We start from the raw sequence: 23,163 nt of genomic DNA on the forward strand, positions 1-23,163 counted from the left end.
TGTATCGCATATAGTATATCTTAAAAAATATGGTCCTACTATAAAGACAAGATACACAAAATATACCTTCAAACCTTCTATAATAAAATACTAAAATAAACACTAAACACTAAAATAGCTTCAATAACCTTTCTCCATCAGAAGCTTATTAGGAATAGAATTAAACTCTACCTTTCTTTTTAATTAACTAACTAATTACAGTTGTTTGTAATTAGTTAGTTAATATTTTAATCAATTAACTAATTACATATTTAACTATTACGTAATAGTACATAATTACAATTTAGCTCAAGGTTTAGACTGGGAAGTCAGATTACCAATTAAAATTTTGAATTATTTTTATATTAAATTATTATTGTATTATTATTAATAAATAATAATAATATAATAATAATAATAATAATAATAATTATTATTATTATTATATTATTATTATTATTATTATTATTAAATAACACATTATTGACTACATATTACTAAAAAGAAAACGTGCAAAAAGAAAAAAAAAACTTTTTTCAAAGAAGGATTTATTTGTTTTTCTTTTTTGTTTACAGCATTTAATTCAGTTCAGCTCAATATTCTTTATTAGCAAATTAAATTGTGATTAAATGAAAACACTTCCAACATCAAGGCTACTTTTGTGCTCTCTAGGTTATTTTTAATATTTGGGAACAATAAAATGAACACTATATGACCTTTCTACATGAAACAGAAGGTTAATACAGTACTGATTAAAAAAAAATCCAATATTCCTGACAGGCTGCAGAATTACAACAGTGCACGTCATTAGAAAACCAGATACTGCACAACGTGATGTAACGCGCCCAGTCAGTTGAACGCTGCTCAGCTTCCTCTTTGCTTCCTGCGCGGTGCAGGCTTCAGATTCGGAATCATCGGGGTCTATAATTCTGTCCTTCTGATTTTATTTAGCACTCGTTTCAAAAGCTTGTACAATATTTTCTTTACATTAGGATCATACATGTGTAGAATCGAGCTGATTCGTGGCTGTATATATTTTTAATCGGAGAAGGACCCGGATGAAGCGAGACCCGGATTAGCTTTAGTAGCTAACACAAATACATCGTGTTCTAGACGGGAAAAAAATCCTCATTTTAACGATTTATTTCTCTCTTTTCTTTGCTTTTGGCTGGTGATTATGGATGAGAAGGTGTTTACAAAAGAACTGGATCAATGGATCGAGCAGCTGAACGAGTGCAAGCAGCTGTCGGAGAACCAGGTTAAATTTCTATGCGAGAAAGTAAGTAGATCTCTTAAACCCGTCTTAACACTTGTTATTGAACGCACACTTTCGTGCATGTTTACTGTAGCCTGAATAAAGGCGAGTTACCGTAGCTACTGGATGTTCGATTCTAAAGATGGCGGCGGTTAGTTCTGTTTTTATTGGCTGAGAGTCCTGCTTAGTTGGCAACTCATTGGTTGTCGTGCCGCCTCCGGAAGACGCTGATTGGCTGTTTCTGAGTGCACTGCAGGTAGCAACCAGATTTGGTGGGGTGTGTCAGCTGTAATGGCGCCCGTTGTCAGGCAGACGTTTAACACCCCACAGACAAGGTGGTGATTTTTGTAGATTATTTCGGTGTTGGAGTTGAAATTTGCTCTGACAAATAACACCTGAGGAAAAATAAAATCACACCCGGGTTTGTTGTTATTAGGAAACTGTTTGGCAGCCTTTGTTTACCGCGATGTGCGAAAGTTTACGCCCCCTTCATTTGTTTGTGAAGAAATGGCGCTCTTAAAATTCCTCTAAACATATAAACCTGAGGAGAAAATAGTTTGGTATAATTATATTAATTATATTGGTAATATACCTAAATATATAATAAACCCTAATAATTATAAACCCTTTACATGAAAAAAATGGAACTTTTTTACTATATAATTTTATATATATATATATGTAAAACTAAGCATTTTCTAGTGTCATGTTCTTTGGCATGGATCTCAAAATCAGAAATAAAGTTCAGGAAATTTAAATAAATAAAATTTTAGCATCAAAATATTTCATTCTCATTCCACTGAGAGCCGCCTCACTGACCTTCACCTATATAACCTAGAACGAAAGATTTTTTTACAAAGAATTATAAGTTACCTCATGTGAGGAGGTAAAAATTCACGACGTTTCACCACGTTGTCTCTTCACGTTGTCTATTCAGCGAGGAATACTTTTCTTTTTATTGCATCGTTTCCTTACGTCATTTACTCGTTTGTAGTCTGCTAAATGCTGTAAATGTAAATGTAGTAAATGACTCTGTGTTGATGATGATATGGAAGCACGGGATCATTTTTCACCGTCTGTATTCGATTACGTACTCGATCGATTAGACTTATTTCCATTTTATTGTTGTGCTTGTCTCATGCAGTAACTTCTTCAAAGCTTTGTGTTGACTGTGTGAGGAAATCATACCGTGATAGTTGGGATTTAGACAACTATAGGCACATTTATTGCATTTGCATGCGTCTTTTTAGATCATTAGTCATTTGGCTAATTACATTTAGAATAATTAATATGCCTTCATTTGGCATTTTAGAAAGATGGGCCTAATAGTCGTCAAATAATTATTTGATTCTGCATCTTCTGTTATTATTAATCCAAATAACCTTTTCTGGGAACTGCTATTTAATCTTTTTATGTCCAAATTTCCTTCCCAATTCGGTAGGTAAATTGTCGCGTACACAGCGTCTTTGTTGTAGTCACATCTTTATTCGTCTGATTGCCAGGCTAAAGAGATTTTATCCAAGGAGTCCAACGTTCAGGAGGTGCGTTGTCCAGTCACGGTGTGTGGAGATGTCCATGGGCAATTCCACGATCTCATGGAGCTATTTAAGATCGGCGGGAAATCACCAGACACCAATTATCTCTTCATGGGTGACTATGTGGACCGAGGCTATTACTCTGTAGAGACTGTCACCCTTCTAGTGTGTTTAAAGGTAAAGACTATTCATCAAGACAAAATATTTCCAGATAATAATAAGGAAGCTTCTCAACGTTAGTTAAGTGTCTCCGATCGTGCATGTGTGAAGGAGCTCAGTAGTGTATTATTTGTAATTTCTCAGGTTCGATATAGAGAGCGAATCACCATCCTCAGAGGGAACCACGAAAGCAGACAGATCACGCAGGTTTACGGCTTCTACGATGAGTGCCTGAGAAAATATGGGAACGCAAACGTTTGGAAATATTTCACTGACCTTTTTGACTACCTTCCCCTCACTGCCCTGGTGGACACACAGGTAACATTATTACATCTCCAGTGCGTTAAAGACAAAAACGATGACTGAGTTTCAGGGTTTGTTGCGAATGATTCTGACAGAAAAAAACAAGAAATGAAGCCAGACTACATGCTGTTTGGCAGGAGTTTTTTGCCAACACAGTGTAAATACATGCTTACAAGACAGTAAAAGAATCAAATATTACACTAGAATACAATTTCTAACCAGTAGTTGATTTGTTCTCATTGTAGATTTTTAAAGACAAGAAGGAAGTTGTGTGTTTTTTTTCTCCTTCATTCCTTTATTTATTTATTTATGATTTACATTTTTAATATTGGTCATATTGGGCGAGAGTGGGATATCTGCTGCATCTGCTTATGTCGGTGTGTAAATATGTACGTCGAGTTTGCTGACGCTAGCATCCGGCTTGTGCCTGTCGCTGGAGTAAAATACATGCAGAACATGAATAGGAAATAAATACAAACACCGAAAGCAAACAGAGGTGATGGATTTGTTCTTGAATCTCTATTTTATCTCGAATTGTGCTAATGACCATGGTCTACAGCTACATCTGTCGGCCTCAGAGATACTCAAAGCCTTGTTGAAATTCGTCCCCAGTGAGGAATCAGAGAAGTTTTGCTCGTTTCTTTGGTGTTTACTAACGATGACAGTTACATTTATAAAAAAAAACAATAAAGGATTTTATTTTTTAACATAATTATATACTCAGACTTAGTGCACAGAATAGTTTGGGCATGTGGTTTGGGAAACTGCCCTGAATTCTGCCTGAGTGTGTATTGTCTTTAAGAACTTAGTCTTTTAAACCAGAGAGGACAAATAATCAATCTATCCAAAAGACTGTTTGTTTTAAAGTTAACAAATGAGGTCTTATTGTTTTCCCAGACTTTGACCTTCAAAGTTTAAATTGAGCTCTTCTTCAATATCAATGTGTAAAATTATACCTTTCACATCTTAACATTTGAGGATCCCAGCTATTTATGGACACCGTAATCACAACTCAAATTTTTTTCTTGTAGATTTTCTGTCTCCATGGAGGACTATCTCCGTCCATCGATACGCTGGATCACATTCGAGCCCTGGACCGCATCCAGGAAGTCCCACATGAGGTCTGTTTCTAAGCTAACTGTTCTACAAAGCAGCGAGTTTTCTAGTGCCGTTTTTTTCCTCCCTCGGTGGTTAATTCCATTTTACAAGATTACACGAATGTTCTCATACGAATGTGACTGAATTGCATTTAGTTTAAAAAGCTTTATAGTGATATAGAACATCGTGTCGGCTCCTGGAATTAAAAGGCACATCTTTGTAAAGATTGCAATCGGAAAACTCGAGAGACTTTTACATTCCTTTAGAACAGTTAAAGCTTCTATGTAGAAATAGGCTTCATAGTTTTACATTTGTTTTTAATAAATATCAAAGATTTTGAAGGATTTATTCTGATTCTTCTTCTTCACACACACAGATAACATAGCTAGATACTTGATTTTGCAAACCTTATATCTATTTGTAGTCATAGTAACAAGTCTCAGATTTAGATGGACCAACGAAACAGAGCAGGTTTTACAAGCCTCACTAATTAGAGTGATTTTGAGCTGCTGCCAACGATCTGGACGAGCTCACTGAGACGGTAACTTTATATATCAGTTTCTATGGGGCGTGTGGTAGCCTAGTGATTAAGGTGTTGGGCTATCAATCGGAAGGTTGTGAGTTCGATCCCAGGTCCACTAAGAAGCTGCCATTGTTGGGCCCCTGAGCAAGGCCCTTAACCTTCAATTGCTCAGTTGTATAAAAAAAAGCGATCATGTAAGTCGCTCTGGATAACATTACATTTACATTTAGAGCATTTAACAGACGCCGTTATCCAGAGCGACTTACATTTTTATCTCATTTTTATACAACTGAGCATTTGAGGGTTAAGGGCCTTGCTCAGGGGCCCAGCAGTGGCAGCTTGGTGGACGTAGGACTTGAACTCACAACCTTCCGATTGGTACCCCAACACCTTAACCACTAGGCTACCACATCCCCATAAGGGCGTCTGCCGAATGCTGGAAATGTAAATGCAAGTCATCTAACATCCAACAATAAGCCATGGTTTACAGCAAAACTCAAAGAGGATGCCTACAGAAATGGAGACAGGGTCTTGTACAGTCAGGCCAGGAACACACTGAATAAGGAGATTAGAGCGGCTAAGAAGACCAACGCTCTTAACGACTCAACTGGAAGCGTATGACACTAAAACAAATTCCTTGTATGTGCAAGCACACTTGGTAATAAAGCTCTTTCTGATTCGGATTCTGATTTGATTCTGATTTGTTGGCACTACAGACTGTAACATTCTTCTTTGTGATAATTTAACACCCATCCTACGGCTGTGTGATTGACAGGGCCCCATGTGCGACCTGTTGTGGTCGGACCCCGATGACCGCGGTGGCTGGGGGATTTCACCTAGAGGAGCCGGCTACACGTTCGGTCAAGACATCTCAGAAACCTTCAATCACGCCAACTCCCTGACCCTGGTGTCCAGAGCTCACCAGTTAGTCATGGAGGTAAAACAAACTCTCATGGTTCTATAACAAGTCTGGTCCATCAATCTTAATACTAAGACGCACAATGAACTGAATTAACCCAGATACACACACACACACACACACACACACGTACATACATCTTAGTGACGTTGTGTGTCAGGAAGACATCAGTACAGTTTCTATCGCTGTTTTTATAGTATTGTGTTAATCTTTTGCTAAACAACATCTGAAAATGTAGATCATGTCAAGATTTCATGAATGTCATGCACTACAAAGTGACCTTCACCCTGATCATCAAACCCGTATGTAGTTCTTCTACAAACAAAGTCTGAAGCACACAATTGTATAGAATGTCTTTGTGTGATGTAGCTTTAACGTTCCTCTTCATTGGAGCTAAGAGGCTCGATCATGACGATGCTTCCAGCATGACACTGTTCCTGTACACAGAGCTCCTGAGCTCCATGAAGACACGGTGTAGAGGTGAAGGTTAGAGTGGAAGATCTCGAATGTGTCCTGCACTGAGCCCTGACTCTGACTCAACACCACCCAACACCTTTGGGACGTTGATGAACTGGAAATTCGTCAACATCCCGACATCAGAGTCTGATCTCACTAATGCTCTTGTAGCTGAATGAATTCAATACAAATCATCAGGTGTTAAACCTTCTCAGAAGAGAAGCGTGGAGTTTATTATAATTATGATAATTATTTATGTAATGTAATATAAATTATAATAATTATATTTTTATTGGGTGAAATATGATGTCATATGAAAAAGACTTTTATTTATTTATTCATTCATTCATTCATTCATTTATTTATTTATTCAGATTTTATTTTCTGTTGCGTTCATGAGTTATGTTGATATTCGTTAGTGTGGCAGAGCGCAGTCTGATGTGTATATATTAAAAAATAAAAAATAAAATCTTCCAGGGCTACAACTGGTGTCACGAGCGGAACGTCGTCACGATCTTCAGCGCTCCGAATTACTGCTACCGCTGCGGCAATCAGGCGGCCATCATGGAGCTCGACGACACTCTCAAGTACTCATTGTGAGTGTAAACTCATGTAACTGTCTGTTGCTCCTGGATAGATGTTTAGATAATTACACTATGAATATAAATATGGTCTTTTTTTTTTTTTTTAAAGATTATTCTGTATAAACTTAGCGCGTACAAGTTATGAAGTTATGACGAAGAGCTTTTAACGAAATTTGTTGCCAAGACGAACATAAATAGCGAAGCATCTCCGAACTTTAGAACTTATTTAAAGAAAAGAGACTTAACACCATTACAGAATATTTAACACCGCCTACGCTTGTCTTTAGTTTGCAGTTCGACCCGGCGCCAAGGAGAGGGGAACCGCACGTCACCCGCCGGACACCCGACTACTTCCTGTAACGTCTCTGTGCCTGATGATTCCTCAGCATTATCCTGATCACAGACTGAACTGACATCAAATCAGCTCCTCTCATTTCTCCAAATATTATCGCATCTCTGAATACATGAATTTGTCCACGGACCAAAATGTGTGCCATCAGCATAATGTGGGTGGGAGGGTAAAAAACGAGAAACACACACACACACACACACACACACACACACACAAACTTTTAGCCGTTTTACATCTACAGAGATACAATAACGCTTTGGTTTCCTTGATATGAGCGAACGCCATACAGATTAAATATCCTACCAGTGTTCTTTTCAAATGTGTTTTATTCTTTAGTTCATGATGTAGGAGCTTTTGGCTGTACATTGTGAATTAAAAAAAAAGAAAGAAAGAAAGAAAGAAAAAAAGAAGAAATTGCCATGCGTAGTGTCATGCTCATTCTGCACAACCCGTTCATCTTAGACTTTCAGATGAAGTTTAATATTTTGTTTAATTATATGAAGTTAAAAAAAAAAAAATGCACTTTTTGTGGTACAATCTTTCAGTGTTATCGAATTGTAGATGATTTACAGGCAGATTTGTTTTGTAACTGCATTGTTCCCAACACCAACACCTTTGTAAAACCAAGCAGTATTTCGTTCATGGAAGCTGCGAGCTGTATTGCTTTTCACTCTAGCAGTATAAAAGTGTACACAATGTTTTTAACGCCTCAGACCTGAGATAAAGTGTGTTTTTCTGTCTGATTGTCTGCAAGCAATGTTTCCGTGTGTGTGTGTGTGTGTGTGTGTGTGTGCTTCCAGTAATAATAATAGTGATAAGAAAACGCTACCATTTTGACAATGTCCTTGTTAAATGATAAACATTTTAAATATACGCAATTTTCCCTTCACTTAAAAAATCTTCAAAGAAAAGTTTAGTTGTGCGCCTGAGCTTCCATGCTAATATATTATTTCACCCAAAATCCCGTCGGTAAACATTTTAAGTGACAGTCGTTCATAAGAATTTGGATTTGGCTCCATAAAGCAAATCCCACTGATTTAGTGTAATAAGGAGAGATATGATCATTTATGTCTCATTTGGGTTTGAACCCATAAACACAAGTCTTGAACCTCACACGATTTAATGCTACATACTGATCTCATGAGAGTATTAGTGTGTTTAGCGTTTCAGGAGTTTGTACACAGGCATTGGCTGGGACATTACTCATAATAACACACTGTGTCCGCAAAAGATGGATAGCGATATGATGTACGTCACATGTACATTACAGCATAGTGAAATTCTTTCTTCACATAACTTTGGAGGTTGGGGTCAGAGCACAGGGTCAGTTATGATACAGCACCCATGGAGCAGAGAGGGTTAAGGGCCTTGCTCAAGGGCCCAACAGTGGCATAGATAAGATGATTTAATAATTTGAACAATAATTTAAACTTTTAAACTAGAAAAGAAATGTTTACAGATTTTAAACAAAAAGGTAAGAAGCTTTTATGTAACAAACAATAATCTTACTGGTTGCTGGGAATCAGCTGACAAAACCCAGGAAAAAAACTCTATTCCACACATTATACTGTTTTTTCATGTTCTAACACAACTATTTGAACTAAGATCCTAATTAACGGCCCTTCCAGAGTTCATAGCGGGAAAACTTTATAAAATTGATGTGTTATTTTCAGTCTCTCAACCCATCTGTGGGTGATATAGTTAAGGGTTTCCCTGTTTTTCACCAAGCTGTACGCACTCGCCAGTCACAGATGGTCTTAATGATATTTCAAGAGCATGATGAACCAGTCTAGAATCTATGATCAAGCTAGAAATAGTTTCTAGCACACTTTACACTCCATTTAAATCCAATTCTATTTGTATAGCGCTTTTAACAATGGACGTTGTCTTAAAGCAGCTTTACAGATTATTATATGTTTAAATCTATCTTTAGTTATCAATAATGAACTCTGAGGTGACTGTGGTGAGGAAAAACTCCCTTAGATGGAAGAGAAGAAACCTTGAGAGGAACCAGACACAAAAGGGAACCTTGTCCTCATTTGGGTGACACTGGAGGGTGTGATTATAAACTGTTATAAACACCACAGTGTACTATTATGAGAAATGTCCTTTCTCTACAGTTTGGTCTTTTCCCAGCCACTGGCCAGCTCTGCCATATCACAGCTCAACAGCTACCGACGTCCTGCAAGACACATGAAGCCAGCCAACCTAGTCATTGTTTTGAACTGATGCTTGGCAAAACACTTTGCTAGCCAATAAAAGTATTTACTCGAGTTTAAAAAGCTTAATTTTCAGTTACACACCAGTTTCTCCTTGTTTAATAATAATTATTGGGCCAAGCAGGGGAGCACGGTGGCTTAGTGGTTAGCACGCTCGCCTCACACCTCCAGGGTTGGGGGTTCGATTCCTGCCTCCGCCTTGTGTGTGTGGAGTTTGCATGTTCTCCCCGTGCCTCGGGGGTTTCCTCCGGGTACTCCGGTTTCCTCCCCCCGGTCCAAAGACATGCATGGTAGGTTGATTGGCATCTCTGGAAAATTGTCCATGGGTTGGCACTCCGTCCAGGGTGTATCCTGCCTTGATGCCCGATGACGCCTGAGTTAGGCACAGGCTCCCCGTGACCCGAGGTAGTTCGGATAAGCGGTAGAAAATGAGTGAGTGAGTGAGGGGGCCAAGCACTGAAGGTTCATCCAATAGCGAATGTGGTTCATTCTTCTTCTTCTTCCACACTTTTTTCTTACATCTGGCAAAGTGATCAAGGACAATCTAAGCTACATTTACAGCAATTTTATTTGGCCACTCAAGCCTTTTAGTTCAACCATTAGGTCAAATTTGGACAAACGTTTACAATAATAACCCCAAACTATCAGCAAATTGCTTTGATAATTGGTTCAGAAGAACCAATGAACACCAGGTTACTGCCAAATTGTGTAGACTGAGCAGGAAGTGCAAATTTACGGCATATTTTTAACACTATAAATCAAGCCCTTGATTTGACAAGTGTCAAATAAATTCTCATAATTTGAAAGATACATTTCAAAACAATTAAATACTGAAGGACTTTTTTTGGGGTCTCTCATCTGTTTAAAGTTTGAACAGACAATAAAAGTATAGAATTTAAATGTGTTGAAACAACATTGAATTGATCAGTAATTTGGGTAATTTTGATCCTTAAATAAAAAAAATAATTAAAAAAAGACAGCATGTTTTTATTATTTATGCACCAAAATGAGTCATTTGACACAATTTAAAATAATATAGCAAAATTCCTGGGATAGTTGCTAATGACCAAACATTTGCATGGGCTAAATGGTCCAAAAAGACAATACAGTCATACATGCAAATGAGTCAGGACAAAAAAAAAACCAATAAATTTCAGTTCACTTGGAACGTCAGTTCTGAGAAACAGTTTTGTGACACCGCCCAAATCCCAGCTTTCATCCACAGAAACTTGTCCCAAAGAGCCACATTAAGCTTAAATAATGAACTAGATTTGTAAAGTTGTCGCAACAAACTTTGATGTTGGCTTTGACGAGGCAAGTATTCGCAATTGCCGGTGCTTTTTGGAGGCAAGTGGACATAAAACTTGTGAAATCTAGTGGAGTGCTAGGGTGCCAATACATTTGGAGGCAAGTGGAGACGAGCATGTGACGTCATCTGAAAACCGGTGACGCAATTCCCCTCCTTGGATGTTTTGATATGCCACATGTCCATGTTGTACTGTTTTTTGTTTTCACGTGACATCATCAGCATACACTTGAGGAAGTTCCCCTCGTTCTGAGTGTTTTGATATGTCACATGTCCATGTTGTAAAAACTTTTTTGATTTTGCATATTTTGGGGGCGGGGCTGCGGGACAACCGGAAGGCCAGTCGGTACACCAATGTAAAAGTTTGTTCAGAGTATCACCCTAAAGGAGCTGAGTTTGGTGTAGAGAGTTCGAAAGCTTGCCGAGTTATAAACCTCCAAACTTTATAATGGGAGTCTATGGGAAAAAGGCCACTTTGAGACCCGGTACCGGAAGTACTGGTACTCAGATCGCTTATAAAAGTAATAGCAACAAACTTCAGACCAGGGTCTACAAAATATCCGAATTTGGTGCATGTGGCTCGAAAGCCCTAGGAGGAGTTACTCTTGATAAATTTTTGTCTAAGCTTAAATAGGAAAACAGAATGTTGGCTTCTACAAAGCGACATAATTATAGCTGCTTGAATGAATTAGGCTTCACCCCATTAGAGATAATTATCAAATAGCAGCCATATTGTCAGTGAACCTCATAAGATTACTTAAGATTACTCTTTTTCACACGAAATAGTTTCCCCTTACAAACAAACTAATCCTCCACAGGATCAACGATTAAATCAAAATTTCTTGCTCTCTGTCAAAACAAAAACAGGGCGTAAAAGTTTTCATTTTAAAGTTGAAGTAAGCTGACGAACATAAAAAGCTAAAGAAGAAATGTATTGAATAATATTGCACAAAACCACTCAAAAGAACCAGAAGAATTAAGAAACGCCTCATGAGCCCAATTGCACTTTTGGTCCAGTAATATTTCCATAAACAAAATATAAAATAAGTGACACAATGACAGTTTATTCACCATTTATTGATTTCAAAAGCAAACAATTCTAACATTATATAAAATAATAAAAAAAAAAAAAAAAAAAAAAAAAAGCTCATTCACACATTGCAGATCCAAAAAACAAGAAGGGTTCAAGGACGAAGGAAAGTCATTATCATACTCTCTCCAGAGCCTCCAGCATGATAATACTGTTTCCTCTTATGACCTGTAAATAAAGAGAAAACAGCTCAGGAAAATAAAAGCAACTCAACCTACTGACATAGCTGTGTGTCCTGTGGTACTGTTACATGTTTAATTAGTTTCACAAAATACCCCAAATGCTTCTGACTCACAGTTGACTAGCTACATTTACAATGAAGGGAAACAAGATTACTGACCACCATGCCAATAGTGTTCTGCTGCCCACCGGCGGACATTTCAATGCTGTCATCCACCACCAGATTCATAAACGGATCGAATCCTCGCAGGATTCCTTGGACGTGGCGACCACCATTCAGCTTCACTAAAGGTTTAATAAAGAAAGGGAAGGGCAAAATGTTCAGCTGGTTCAAAACATGTTTTTCTTGCATTTATTTATAACCATATAGCAGGATACCATTCATTAACCAATCACATGAGGTAGCAAGATGAACACACACACACACACACACACACACGCACCACATCTTTGATTAACTACTTTTTCCTTAAAAATGTCAAATAAAACTTTTGTAGAACCCAGTAATTTAGCTAGAGTTTTATGGGCAGCTACAACAAATGCAAATCAGCTGCGCCTGGTAATATTCAGAGGACTGGAATTCAACAACATTCAGATGAGTAGAAAAAATATCAGCATGTGTAATCTGGTTTGTCTTGTACAAAAATTTATACTAAACTTTACTAAAATTGGATGTAGAAATACATCCCATAATAATAATAATAATAATAAGAAGAACAACAATGTGGTTTTGAAGCTGTGCTTAACAAGGCTGTGGATGAACTCAGTGAACATTTTATTGTTTTACTAGTAAACCAGCTGGACAAAACTGTTTTGGTGCTGATGTGTCATGCTGTGGAAATCACTTCTGACCCTTCAGGTGTACTAAATAATACAGAATAAATTAATTAATTCTGTCTATAACCAAACACTGACCGCAATAATCGATTTTTTTTATATTATTTTTAAATCAATATATTTTTGTAGCGCTTTTAACAATCGACATTGTCTCAAAGTATCTTTACAGAAGTACAGAAACAATAAAAATGTTCAAGTTACTACACATCTCTAACATTTATCTCTAACGAACAAGCCCGAGGTGAGGAAAAAACTCCCGACGATGAAGAAACCTTAAGAGGAACCAGACCAGACTCGAGAGATCCGCATGCGAGTGAGGAAATTGTAAATAAAAGAGGAAAAGTCAGCTCACAAGTATGGCAGTTTTTTAGATATTGTAAGTCTGACCGTAGTCACACCAATGACGTCTGCAAATTATGCAAGACCGTTTCTCTATGTTTATACTTAATACTTCGCAATATTTTATTACTCTATTAAGCATTTCTTACATTTTGCACCTTAAATGTTAAGAGATAAGTGTTAAGTGTTCATTGTGACTTTAGACTTATGTTTACATTATAATTATTTGAGTTTTCCTGGTTGTTAACATTTCTGTCTTAATAACTGAGGGGATTACGATCAGAGGAAGGTTAAAGTTTAAAATAAAAATGTTTAAATGTAATAGATTTTTCTCCTGGTCCTTATTTTAAATGGGTCATAAAAAATATCAATAATTATCGATATCGACCGATACGAAACACTGATATCGTGATACAGTTTTCAGCCTTATCGCCCGGCCCTATGTATGAATATGTGAAGTTCTGTAAATCAGCCCTTAGACCTCACACTACATCCAATGTAAGGAACATTCATCTGGAGCAAACATTAGAATAAATCTATACAGAAATTCACATAATTCAGGGTCAAAATCCTGTTCGTTCGGGATTGTCTGTTATTATAGCAACAAATAAAATAAACCCCACTTAACATTAGTTAGTTTAGAAGTTAATAATAATAAATCTACTCACGTGACAGTTTCTTATCCATAAACCTGCAAAAGAAAGAACATATTTATATAAATAAATTACATTTCCAACACTTTAATACGTCTATTTTCTTGAAAAACAGAGAATTAACGATGTAATTTAAAGGGTTTTGTGTTTCAGTTCTGAGGTGATTCAACATGCTAACCGGCTAATTAGCCAAACATGCTAACGAACACGATGAGAAAGCGGTTTAAACGCCACAGATGACGGTTTAAACCACACGTTTATCTCCACATACTTACTTCTTTAACTCTGGTGGATGTGCTTTACTCATGTTTGTGTGTTTTATCTACTTTTCCACCTCAAACGAAGACAGTCAAATGTCGTATGAAACGCGTTTCTGGAAAGAAAACAAAAGGGAAAAACACGCGCGTAAAAACGGAATCGGTAGCACGCGCAGCAGCGCCACCTGCCGCCGTGGAGGGTGAACGTTATTGTTTATCCTACGGTGGCCACCAGGGGACGCTCGTCTGCGGGCACAATTTACCTCTATGTGCCAAAATATTTAAAAATCTGAGTTCGATGCGCGTGCACGTGTGTTTTGCATTTGCACGTTTTGCACAATTGCATGCGTTTGAATGTATTTAAATGTGTATTTGCACGTGATTTCCGTGCTTGCACATATTTAAGTGTTTGCTCGTATTTTTCTCAATATGCAAGTGTTGTTTCTATTGACACGTTTCTGTTTTATAAAGCATGAATGTGATGAATTCAGATGGTAGTGTTTCTATTAAAAGACACCATTACATTATGAAATATTGTGGTTATGTTGTTGTATGTAATATTTTTTATTCTGTTTTATTCTGTTTTCTGTATATAATATTATGTAACCATTAATATATATAATATATATGTTATTGGTTGTTCACACTTTTTAGCGCTGTTGATTTTGATCCTTGGCCGGAGTCGCTGTGATCTTAGTTTCATATTAGTTATGTAATATATATGATCAAACTTTAAATATATACTGGATGTTGTCTATATCCAGTGAATTTTATAACCAGTGTGCTTTCCTGCAAAACTAAGCCCAACAACGACTTTAAAGATGGGCAATGAAAGATGTGTGCCAGAAAACAACCTCAGGCTAGCCTGAGGTTATCGAGTTAAACATAGGAAGAATAATTGTGGCGAGAGGTCAAGACATGACCTAAAGAACCAATATGTAAGAATCTAGTACACTGCTGTTATGGTCAGAAGGGATCCCGGTTTTGTTGGTTCTCAGTAAAGTCATGCTTGTCTTTAGTGTTTAGATTTTTAAGTAGTAAGACTTTTAACAACAGTTGTTGTAGTTGTTAAGGCAGTCGTGGCTCAAGCGGTTGATCATGGTTCAAACCCCAGCGCTGCCAAGCTGCCACTGTTGGGGCCCTTGAGCAAGGCTCCTTAACCTTAGAGTCAAGTCAAGTCAAGAAGCTTTTATTTTCATTTCAACCATATATAGCTGTTGCAGTACACAGTGAAATGAGACAACGTTTCTCCAGGATCATGGTGCTACATAAAACAAAGACAGGGCTAAGGACTTAGTAAGTAGTCCTAGCCACATAAAGTGCAACTGTGCAACCTGGTGCAAACAGTGCAGGACAAGACAAACAAGACAGTGCAGGACAATACATACAAAACAATGCAGGACAAGACAGACAAGACAGTGCAGGACAATACATACAAAACAATGCAGGACAAGACAGTGCAGGACAATACATACAAAACAATGCAGGACAAGACAGACAAGACAGTGCAGGACAAAAGACAGTGCAGACAAAAGGTTACAAGACAATACACACAATACAAAAAAGACAATACACAAAAGACAGTAAACAAAAAACAGCGCTGACCGACCAGTGTCAATACTATATGTAAATACTGTAAGTTCAGACAATATTGCGTGCAGTAATACTAGAATTAACACAGTTTCTTAGCAGCAGGTCCCTGAGATAGTGTATAAGATTGTGTAAAAACAGCAACAACTGAAATATTGTACAGTGTGTGCAAAATGATTGAAATTCTGAGACTTGCTCATTGGGGATAAAAACAGAGAAATTTCCCCATTGTGGGACGAATAAAGGTATAACGTATCTTATCTTATCTTAACTCTTACTGCTCCAGTGGTGCTGTATCATGGCTGGCCCTGTGCTCTGACCCCAACCTCCAAATTTGGTATATGTAAAGAAAGAATTTCACTATGCTGTAACGTCCATGCGACTTCTTCAGGTTGGCAGTGACCCGAGTTCAGTTCACAGTTAAGCTGAGATTGTGGTGTTTGATTTTATCCAAGATTGTGAAAATACATGATTAAATCATGTTATATATATATATATATATATATATATATATATATATATATATATATATATATATATATATATATATATATATATATATATATATATATGAAAACACATTGTGTAAATTAATGATATATTAACGATGAAATTTTGGACCTCCTCTGAAATGAGGTAGACTCTGTAAGGATCTTAAAGCATCTAGAGATCTACCAGCTCCAGTTAGACTCTGCGATACTAAAGAGGAGATGCCAACTACATGTGGTCTTTGAAGACAACAACCTCCTCATCAATACAACATTTGTCAGACTGTATATTTATAATCACACCCTCCAGTGTCACCCAGATGAGGATGAGGTTCCCCTTTGAGTCTGGTTCCTCTCAAGGTCTTTCCTTAACCATTAAAGGGAGTTTTTCCTCACCACAGTCACCTGAGTCACCTCAGACTTGCTTATTGGGGATAAATACAAACACATGTAAATATATCTAATATTAATCTTGAATTTTGTATTCTATTAATCTTTATATTATTCTTTTTATTAACCTTTTGTTCTATGTTTATGTTCTGTAATGCTGCTCTAGGACAATGTCAAAGTGCTATACAAATAAATTTGAATTTAATTTGAATTGAATGCATTTGAATTTGAATTTAGTAAATTCACTGATTTCCACCCCCATTGTGTGTTGCCTATTTGCTACATCCATTCTCTGTATTTCTAGATGCTTTTTTTATGTACGTGTTTTCCCTATTTTGCACCTGACAATCAGTGTACTATTCTCCTAACTCCTAAAGCTACAGTATTCAATCAGAAATAAGTTGCATTTGAATTTAATCAGGGGGCACGGTGGCTTAGTGGTTAGCACGTTCTCCTCACACCTCCAGGGTTGGGGGTTCGATTCCCGCCTCCGCCTTGTGTGTGTGGAGTTTGCATGTTCTCCCCGTGCCTCGGGGGTTTCCTCCGGGTACTCCGGTTTCCTCCCACAGTCCAAAGACATGCATGGTAGGTTGATTGGCATCTCTGGAAATTTGTCCATAGTGTGTGATTGCGTGAGTGAATGAGAGTGTGTGTGTGTGTGTGTGTGTGTGTGTGTGTGCCCTGCGATGCCTTGATGCCTGATGACGCCTGAGGCTCCCCATGACCTGAGGTAGCTTGGATAAGTGGTAGAAAATGAATGAATGAATTTAATCAATAGAACACACTGAGTCTGGATCGATCTGTTGTGATTGAGTAACCCTTCCACTCCTCCTATTAGTGAAAGCCACAGAAAATGTCACTTCAACTTGAAATTTCAACTCTTCACCTTGGGGTCGTCTCATCCATAGATATAAATATCTGACACACCCCATATTCAGAGCTCTGTTTTACCAGGTAGATCACAGTCTGACCGAGATCTGCCACCTCACAGCACATTACACTGATTTACACTGCAACTGAGTAATAGAAAAACAAACCAATAAACCTCCATAATGATCAGGTGTCTATATACAAATAGTAATGTACCCATGAATAAAAAATGGTACTAAAAATCCTTTAAGAGCAACTTCTTCCAACCATCATTTGGGGATGAGCAATGCCTTTTCCAGCATGATTGAGCATCTTGCCTAGAAAAACATAGAAAATTTTGGGTCCATGGCCAGGAAACTCCCCAGAACTTAATCCCATTGAGAACTTGTGGTCAATCTTCAAGAGGCAGCTGGACAAACTAAAAACCCACAAATTCTGACAAACTCCAAGCATTAATTATGCAAGAATGGTGGGCCGTCAGTCAGGACGTGGCTCAGAAGTTGATCGACTGCCAGGGTGAATTGCAGAGGTCTCGAAAAAGAAGGGTCAACATATCAATTATTAACTCTTTGAATAAACTTAATGTAACTGTCAATAAATCCCTTTGACACTCATGAAGTGCTTGTAATCATACATCAGTGTTACTATGGTACACTAATGTATGATGTTGTGAAAATTAATATTTGTGCCATTCTCAAAACTTTTGGCCAAGGCTGTAGATTACACTAATGCATATCTGTTGCATTAATGTGTTAAATATTATTTTTCACTGATAAACTGGATTTTCCGAGTAATAAAGCAGGGGTCTGAATTAAAACATAATCCTGACATGTTTCTTGTGTCCCAGGTGTACCCTGTTAGATCGATTATTTAAACAATCAATAGCTCTGAATGTTTACTCAAGGCATGAATGCTATGTTTCTGTATCTGTGAAGAGAGCATTTGTGGTTTAAAGGATAAACCACCATGAAGAACAGGGAGCTGTCATTGGGGAAAATAGTCAGATATTCTAAATATGTAAAAAAAAAAAAAAAAAGGGAAAATCAAAAGAAACAAGTGGACTAACAACCGGATACCTTGCAGGTCAGCCAAGCAAAACAACAACAGTTGATGAACTTCAAACGTGTGCAACTTACTAAAGAAACAACCTTAGTTAGAGATCTGGACATCTGTATAATACTTTAGAAACTACAAATAAAACATAAAAAATTAAAGACCTTAATGCATGGCATGAATTATACTTCTCTTTGTTAGTTTAACTGAGCATGAATGAGAACTGCAAGTAAGGCCACGTTCACACTGTAGGTAAAAGTGGCCCAAATCTGAATTTTTTAGGGTCAAGTGACCAGGTCAGACTTCTTCAGGAGTAGTGTGAACACTCAAATCTAGCCCAGATCTGATTTTTTTCAAATCAGATTCAGACCACTTCCATATGTGGTCCTGAATCAGACCCAAATCTGATTTTTTCCAATGTGGCTGCAGTGTGAACAACCAAGGTGGATTTGCGGATTTCACGTTTTCGCCGCGCAAAAAAAAAAAAAAAAAAAAAAAAAAAAAAAAGGTTTCGCCGGCGCAAAAAAAGGAAAAAAAAGTTTTCGCCGGCGCATAATTGTGACGAATGTAGATGTAGATTGACGTAAAAGTCGCATCAAATCCGCCTTAGCTGTTCACACTGCGGCCACATTGGAAAAAATCAGATTTGGGTCTGATTCAGGACCACATATGGAAGTGGCCCAGATCTGATTTGAAAAAATCAGATATGAGCTAGATTTGAGTGTTCACACTACTCCTGAAGAAGTCTGATCTGGTCACTTGACCCTAAAAAAATCAGATTTGGGCCACTTTTACCTGCAGTGTGAACGTGGCCACTGGTATCTGATATAGGCCACATTTTAAAAGGTAAAAGTGAACGGCCAAACAAAAAAATCAGATCTGAGCAAAATATCCGAATTGAGCATTAAGACTTGCAGTTTGAACGCGCTTAAGAGCACCTTTATTATCTTCAATCAATACACAAATAAAGACATATTTCAAGAGTATCTCTGTACACCAGATTAGATATAAATATGCAGACAGGAATGTCTTCATTTTTTTAATGCTAACCTTCCCTCCTAAAATGCTAATTTTAATCTTTAGTGCTGGTTAATGAAAATGATAAAAAAAATATCCAGTACCTACAAGCTATTATAGAAAACATCAATAATAATTAAATATTTAAATACATTTATATGCATATACTCCAATTATTTAGATATACATATTCATGCAGACTAAGAAACACAATCTCTAACTGTTAATAGATGTTTTGTTAAAGTACTAAACCACTTTAAATAACACAATTCTAACCTCCTACATATTAAGACCTGAAGAAATAGATGCCTTTGCACTTTTGGTGCTTGCCACTTTTGTTGCATAAGATTTGTTGCATACACATTACAGCAAAATTCTTTTCTTCACATATCCCATGGGGTCAGAGCACAGGGTCAACTATGAAAGGGGCTCAAGGGCCCAAAAGTGGCAGCTTGTCAGTGCCCAGGCTTGAACCCCGATCCTCCAATCAATAACCCAGAGCCGCTTGAGCCACCAGTCCCTGAAATCACAATTGTTTACATGGTATCATCCTTCATTTGGAATCTGTTCAAAGAGAAATATAAGAAGAAAAAACAACATGTAATTCATCACTGAATGCAGCTTAATATGGTAATATAATATGGAACGCTGAGAAATGAAATAGAAAAAGTTTTGCTGATGTTTTCTTCTGGATATCAGTTACTATACTCACATTAGTAGTAGCAGATGAAACTGAGCTTATCGTCGCAGTTTATGTTTTCCAAAATGTGTGTTTTGGTGTTGTGAGCTCCACAGCGGTAGGGTGCAACCGGGCATGATGGCAGTGAGACCGGTTGAGTCCCCAATGGCTCCATGCTCACACTGAGCCATTTTCCATTCAGAAATCGTAGACCAATCCACACCTGGTCAGTCAGAGTCTGATTGCTCTCCAGTTCAAACAGCTGTATTTGTGTCTCAGAGACCAGGGAGACCAGTCCAATGTAATTCATTCTACAATAACTATCAGCCTCTTCCCATGTCTTTTCCTCATTTACCAAGACTAAAATACGGTAACAATAAAAAGGAAAATGTTCTCCACAGAAACGATCATTCCAGCCAAATGGCTGCGTGTGAACACAGTTCTCATTACCATTTATATTATTAGGCTCACCTATTTTCCACCTGAAAAAAGTACTTTGTTTTCCATCTTCCCACAACCAGATGGCTGGATTCACCATGCTTCTGTACATACCAATCCAATTTAAAGTTAGGTCTCCTCCAGTATTTAGCATCCTCTGGACTTCCTGCTCAGTAGTGATGACAGCCAGACCCCTGTAGTTTTGTTTGCAGTACTTCTGTGCATCAGTCCAGGTCATGCTCATGGGAAAATACTTATATTCTCTCATAAAACCTGCAGTCATCCCAAAAAGGACAAATAGCTGTGAAAAATAAAAGCTCCACATTTTCACTGCAGCAAGCTCTCGGAGCTCTCTAGAACTTTGTACAGCTTTATCACCGTCTAAGACAATGACTTTAACATTTGCATGGTATTTAAATTCGTTCTCTTAGATGATGCAAAGAAAATAAAGCAGGAAAGGAAAGATTTACATCAATTATCGCAAAAATATTGGTGAGCCAGAACGAAAAGGGTTTTCTTATTTACATGTTACGTCCTACCAACCAGACAGGTGTATCTTACAGTATCTTGGTGTATAGGTGTATACAGGTATATACAGTCTTGACCCATTTATTGTTGGAATCCAAAATTTGTATAAAATGACATTTCTGGTGAAGGTCACGTGATCAGTCTTTAAGCACTCTCATGGTTGTTTCCACTTAGACTTTTTAACCTTCATTTCATTCAGATTAGTCGCTAACAAATTCAACCAAATTGTCATCTTACAATAGAGTACCTACATGAAATTCAAAAGCAGCAGCTCATGTCCAGAGGTTTGTTAGAGCAGGACAACATTAATAACAAAGAATCAAAGAATTTAATTGAGATACTATCACACACTTCACTTGTAATAGGCTGTTGGCTGTTGAACCTTTGAGTATGATGCTTTAAATGTATGTAAATGTAGAGTTTTAATGTTTCGCTCATATTCTAATTGACCCCACACTCTTGGAATGTGCGTCACGGAAAACATGACATGACATGGTGACAAATCCCTTGAAGAAGAATCACTTCTGACTGCTACTGGATATTGAGTAATTCTCAGTAAGTAATAACGAATGAAATGGAATGATGCAGCAAAATTTAAAGGAATATTAGCTGTGGTTATAGCACTGTTCCACTAGCATGTCAAAGTACTTCAAGAAAAACCTTTGGAAAACGAAAACACAGTGATCGACATGAGAGAACTGCATCCATTGTAGAACAAAAGAAGATAGGTCCTAGAAAATGCTACGCACTGTTTAAGGACAGAAACAAGGCACAATCATGTACACCGGAAATCAGACAATGCTTCCATCTTCGTACTGTACTTGTATAAATATTAAATATTGCTGAAATGTGAAGCTCTATTTCAGAGAAGGTTGTTGGCAGGACAGAACAATCTTTGTTGCCAACAATGCACGGCTTGTCATGGAGAACCTGAATCACTTTATGGCTATGAAGGGCTACAAGAAGGTGGAGAGTGAGGAAGCATTCATCCCGGAGCACAACATGAGGAAGGCATGCCAGGAAAGCAGCAGGAGCAGATGGCATCTTGGGGTCAGGTCCTGAGATCCAGCACTCATCTAGCACTCATGTTTAATTAGATATTCAGTGTCTCACCGGAACACTCACCTGTAATCACAGCATGCTTTAAACAGTCCATTATTGTTTCTGTATCAGAAAATCCCCAGCCTGCCTGCCACAACGTCTATAGCCTAGTAGCCCTGACCTCAGTTGTGATGAAGTGCAGCACAAAAATGCACAAATGTAAGAAGTGAATCCCAAGCTACCATAGAAACTTCTGCCACTGACATCACCTTTAACAGAACCAAATACAACTAGATTTGTAAAGTTCGTTGTGACAAACTTTGATGTTGGCTTTGACAATGCAAGTATTTGCAAAGGCCGGTGCTTTTTGGAGGCGTGTGGACATAACGGTGTGTTACTTTTGGAGGCAAGTGGACAGAAAGCTAGGGCGCCAAAACATTTTGAGGTAAGTAGAGACGAGCATGTGACGTCATCTGAATACTCTTGAGGACGTTCCCCACATTGGGCCGAGTGTTTTGATATATCACATGCCTATGTTGAGCAAAATCTTTATTTTCATGTGACGTCACGTGACGTCATCAGAATACCGTGAGGAAGTTCCCCTCATTGTTCTGAGTGTTTTGATATGTCACATATGTCAATATTGTAAAAAGTTTTTGGGGGCGGGGCTGTGGCACAACCGAAAGGCCAGTCGGTACACCAATTTAAAAGTTTGTTCAGAGTATCACCTTAATGGAGCTGGCCGAGTTTGGTGTAGATAGTTCGAAAGCTTGCCGAGTTATAAACCTCCAAAGTTTATAATGGGAGTCTATGGGAAAAAAGGCCAATTTGAGACCCGGTACCGGAAGTACCGGTACTCGGATCGCTTAGAAAAGTAATAGCAACAAACTTCAGACCAGGGTCTACAACATATCCGAATTTGGTGCATGTGGCTCGAAATGTTTGTCTAAGCTTAAATAGGAAAACAGAATGTTGGCTTCTACAAAGCTACATAACTAGCATCTGTTTGACCTACAAGTTACTTG

The 23,163-nt window shown here is 37.8% G+C and overlaps 3 protein-coding genes across 3 annotated transcripts in view; 2 read left to right on the forward strand and 1 right to left on the reverse strand.

Moving 5' to 3' along the window:
- gpx3 (glutathione peroxidase 3) overlaps positions 1 to 23,163 on the forward strand; it is a 257,310-nt gene that overhangs the window by 217,206 nt on the left and 16,941 nt on the right. The window lies entirely within an intron of this gene.
- ppp2caa (protein phosphatase 2 catalytic subunit alpha a) lies at positions 855 to 7,903 on the forward strand. The gene is made up of 7 exons (XM_060886614.1): positions 855 to 1,258; positions 2,737 to 2,946; positions 3,073 to 3,246; positions 4,263 to 4,352; positions 5,628 to 5,789; positions 6,705 to 6,823; positions 7,099 to 7,903. The coding sequence occupies exons 1-7, from the start codon at positions 1,157 to 1,159 to the stop codon at positions 7,169 to 7,171; spliced, it is 930 nt and encodes a 309-aa protein (XP_060742597.1). The 5' UTR covers positions 855 to 1,156; the 3' UTR covers positions 7,172 to 7,903.
- snrpg (small nuclear ribonucleoprotein polypeptide G) lies at positions 11,789 to 14,221 on the reverse strand. The gene is made up of 4 exons (XM_060886620.1): positions 14,063 to 14,221; positions 13,803 to 13,825; positions 12,119 to 12,243; positions 11,789 to 11,946 (listed from the first exon to the last, which is right to left on the reverse strand). The coding sequence occupies exons 1-4, from the start codon at positions 14,092 to 14,094 to the stop codon at positions 11,896 to 11,898; spliced, it is 231 nt and encodes a 76-aa protein (XP_060742603.1). The 5' UTR covers positions 14,095 to 14,221; the 3' UTR covers positions 11,789 to 11,895.

The sequence above is a fragment of the Tachysurus vachellii genome, chromosome 14 (assembly GCF_030014155.1).
Source record: "Tachysurus vachellii isolate PV-2020 chromosome 14, HZAU_Pvac_v1, whole genome shotgun sequence".
Lineage (NCBI taxonomy): Eukaryota > Metazoa > Chordata > Actinopteri > Siluriformes > Bagridae > Tachysurus > Tachysurus vachellii.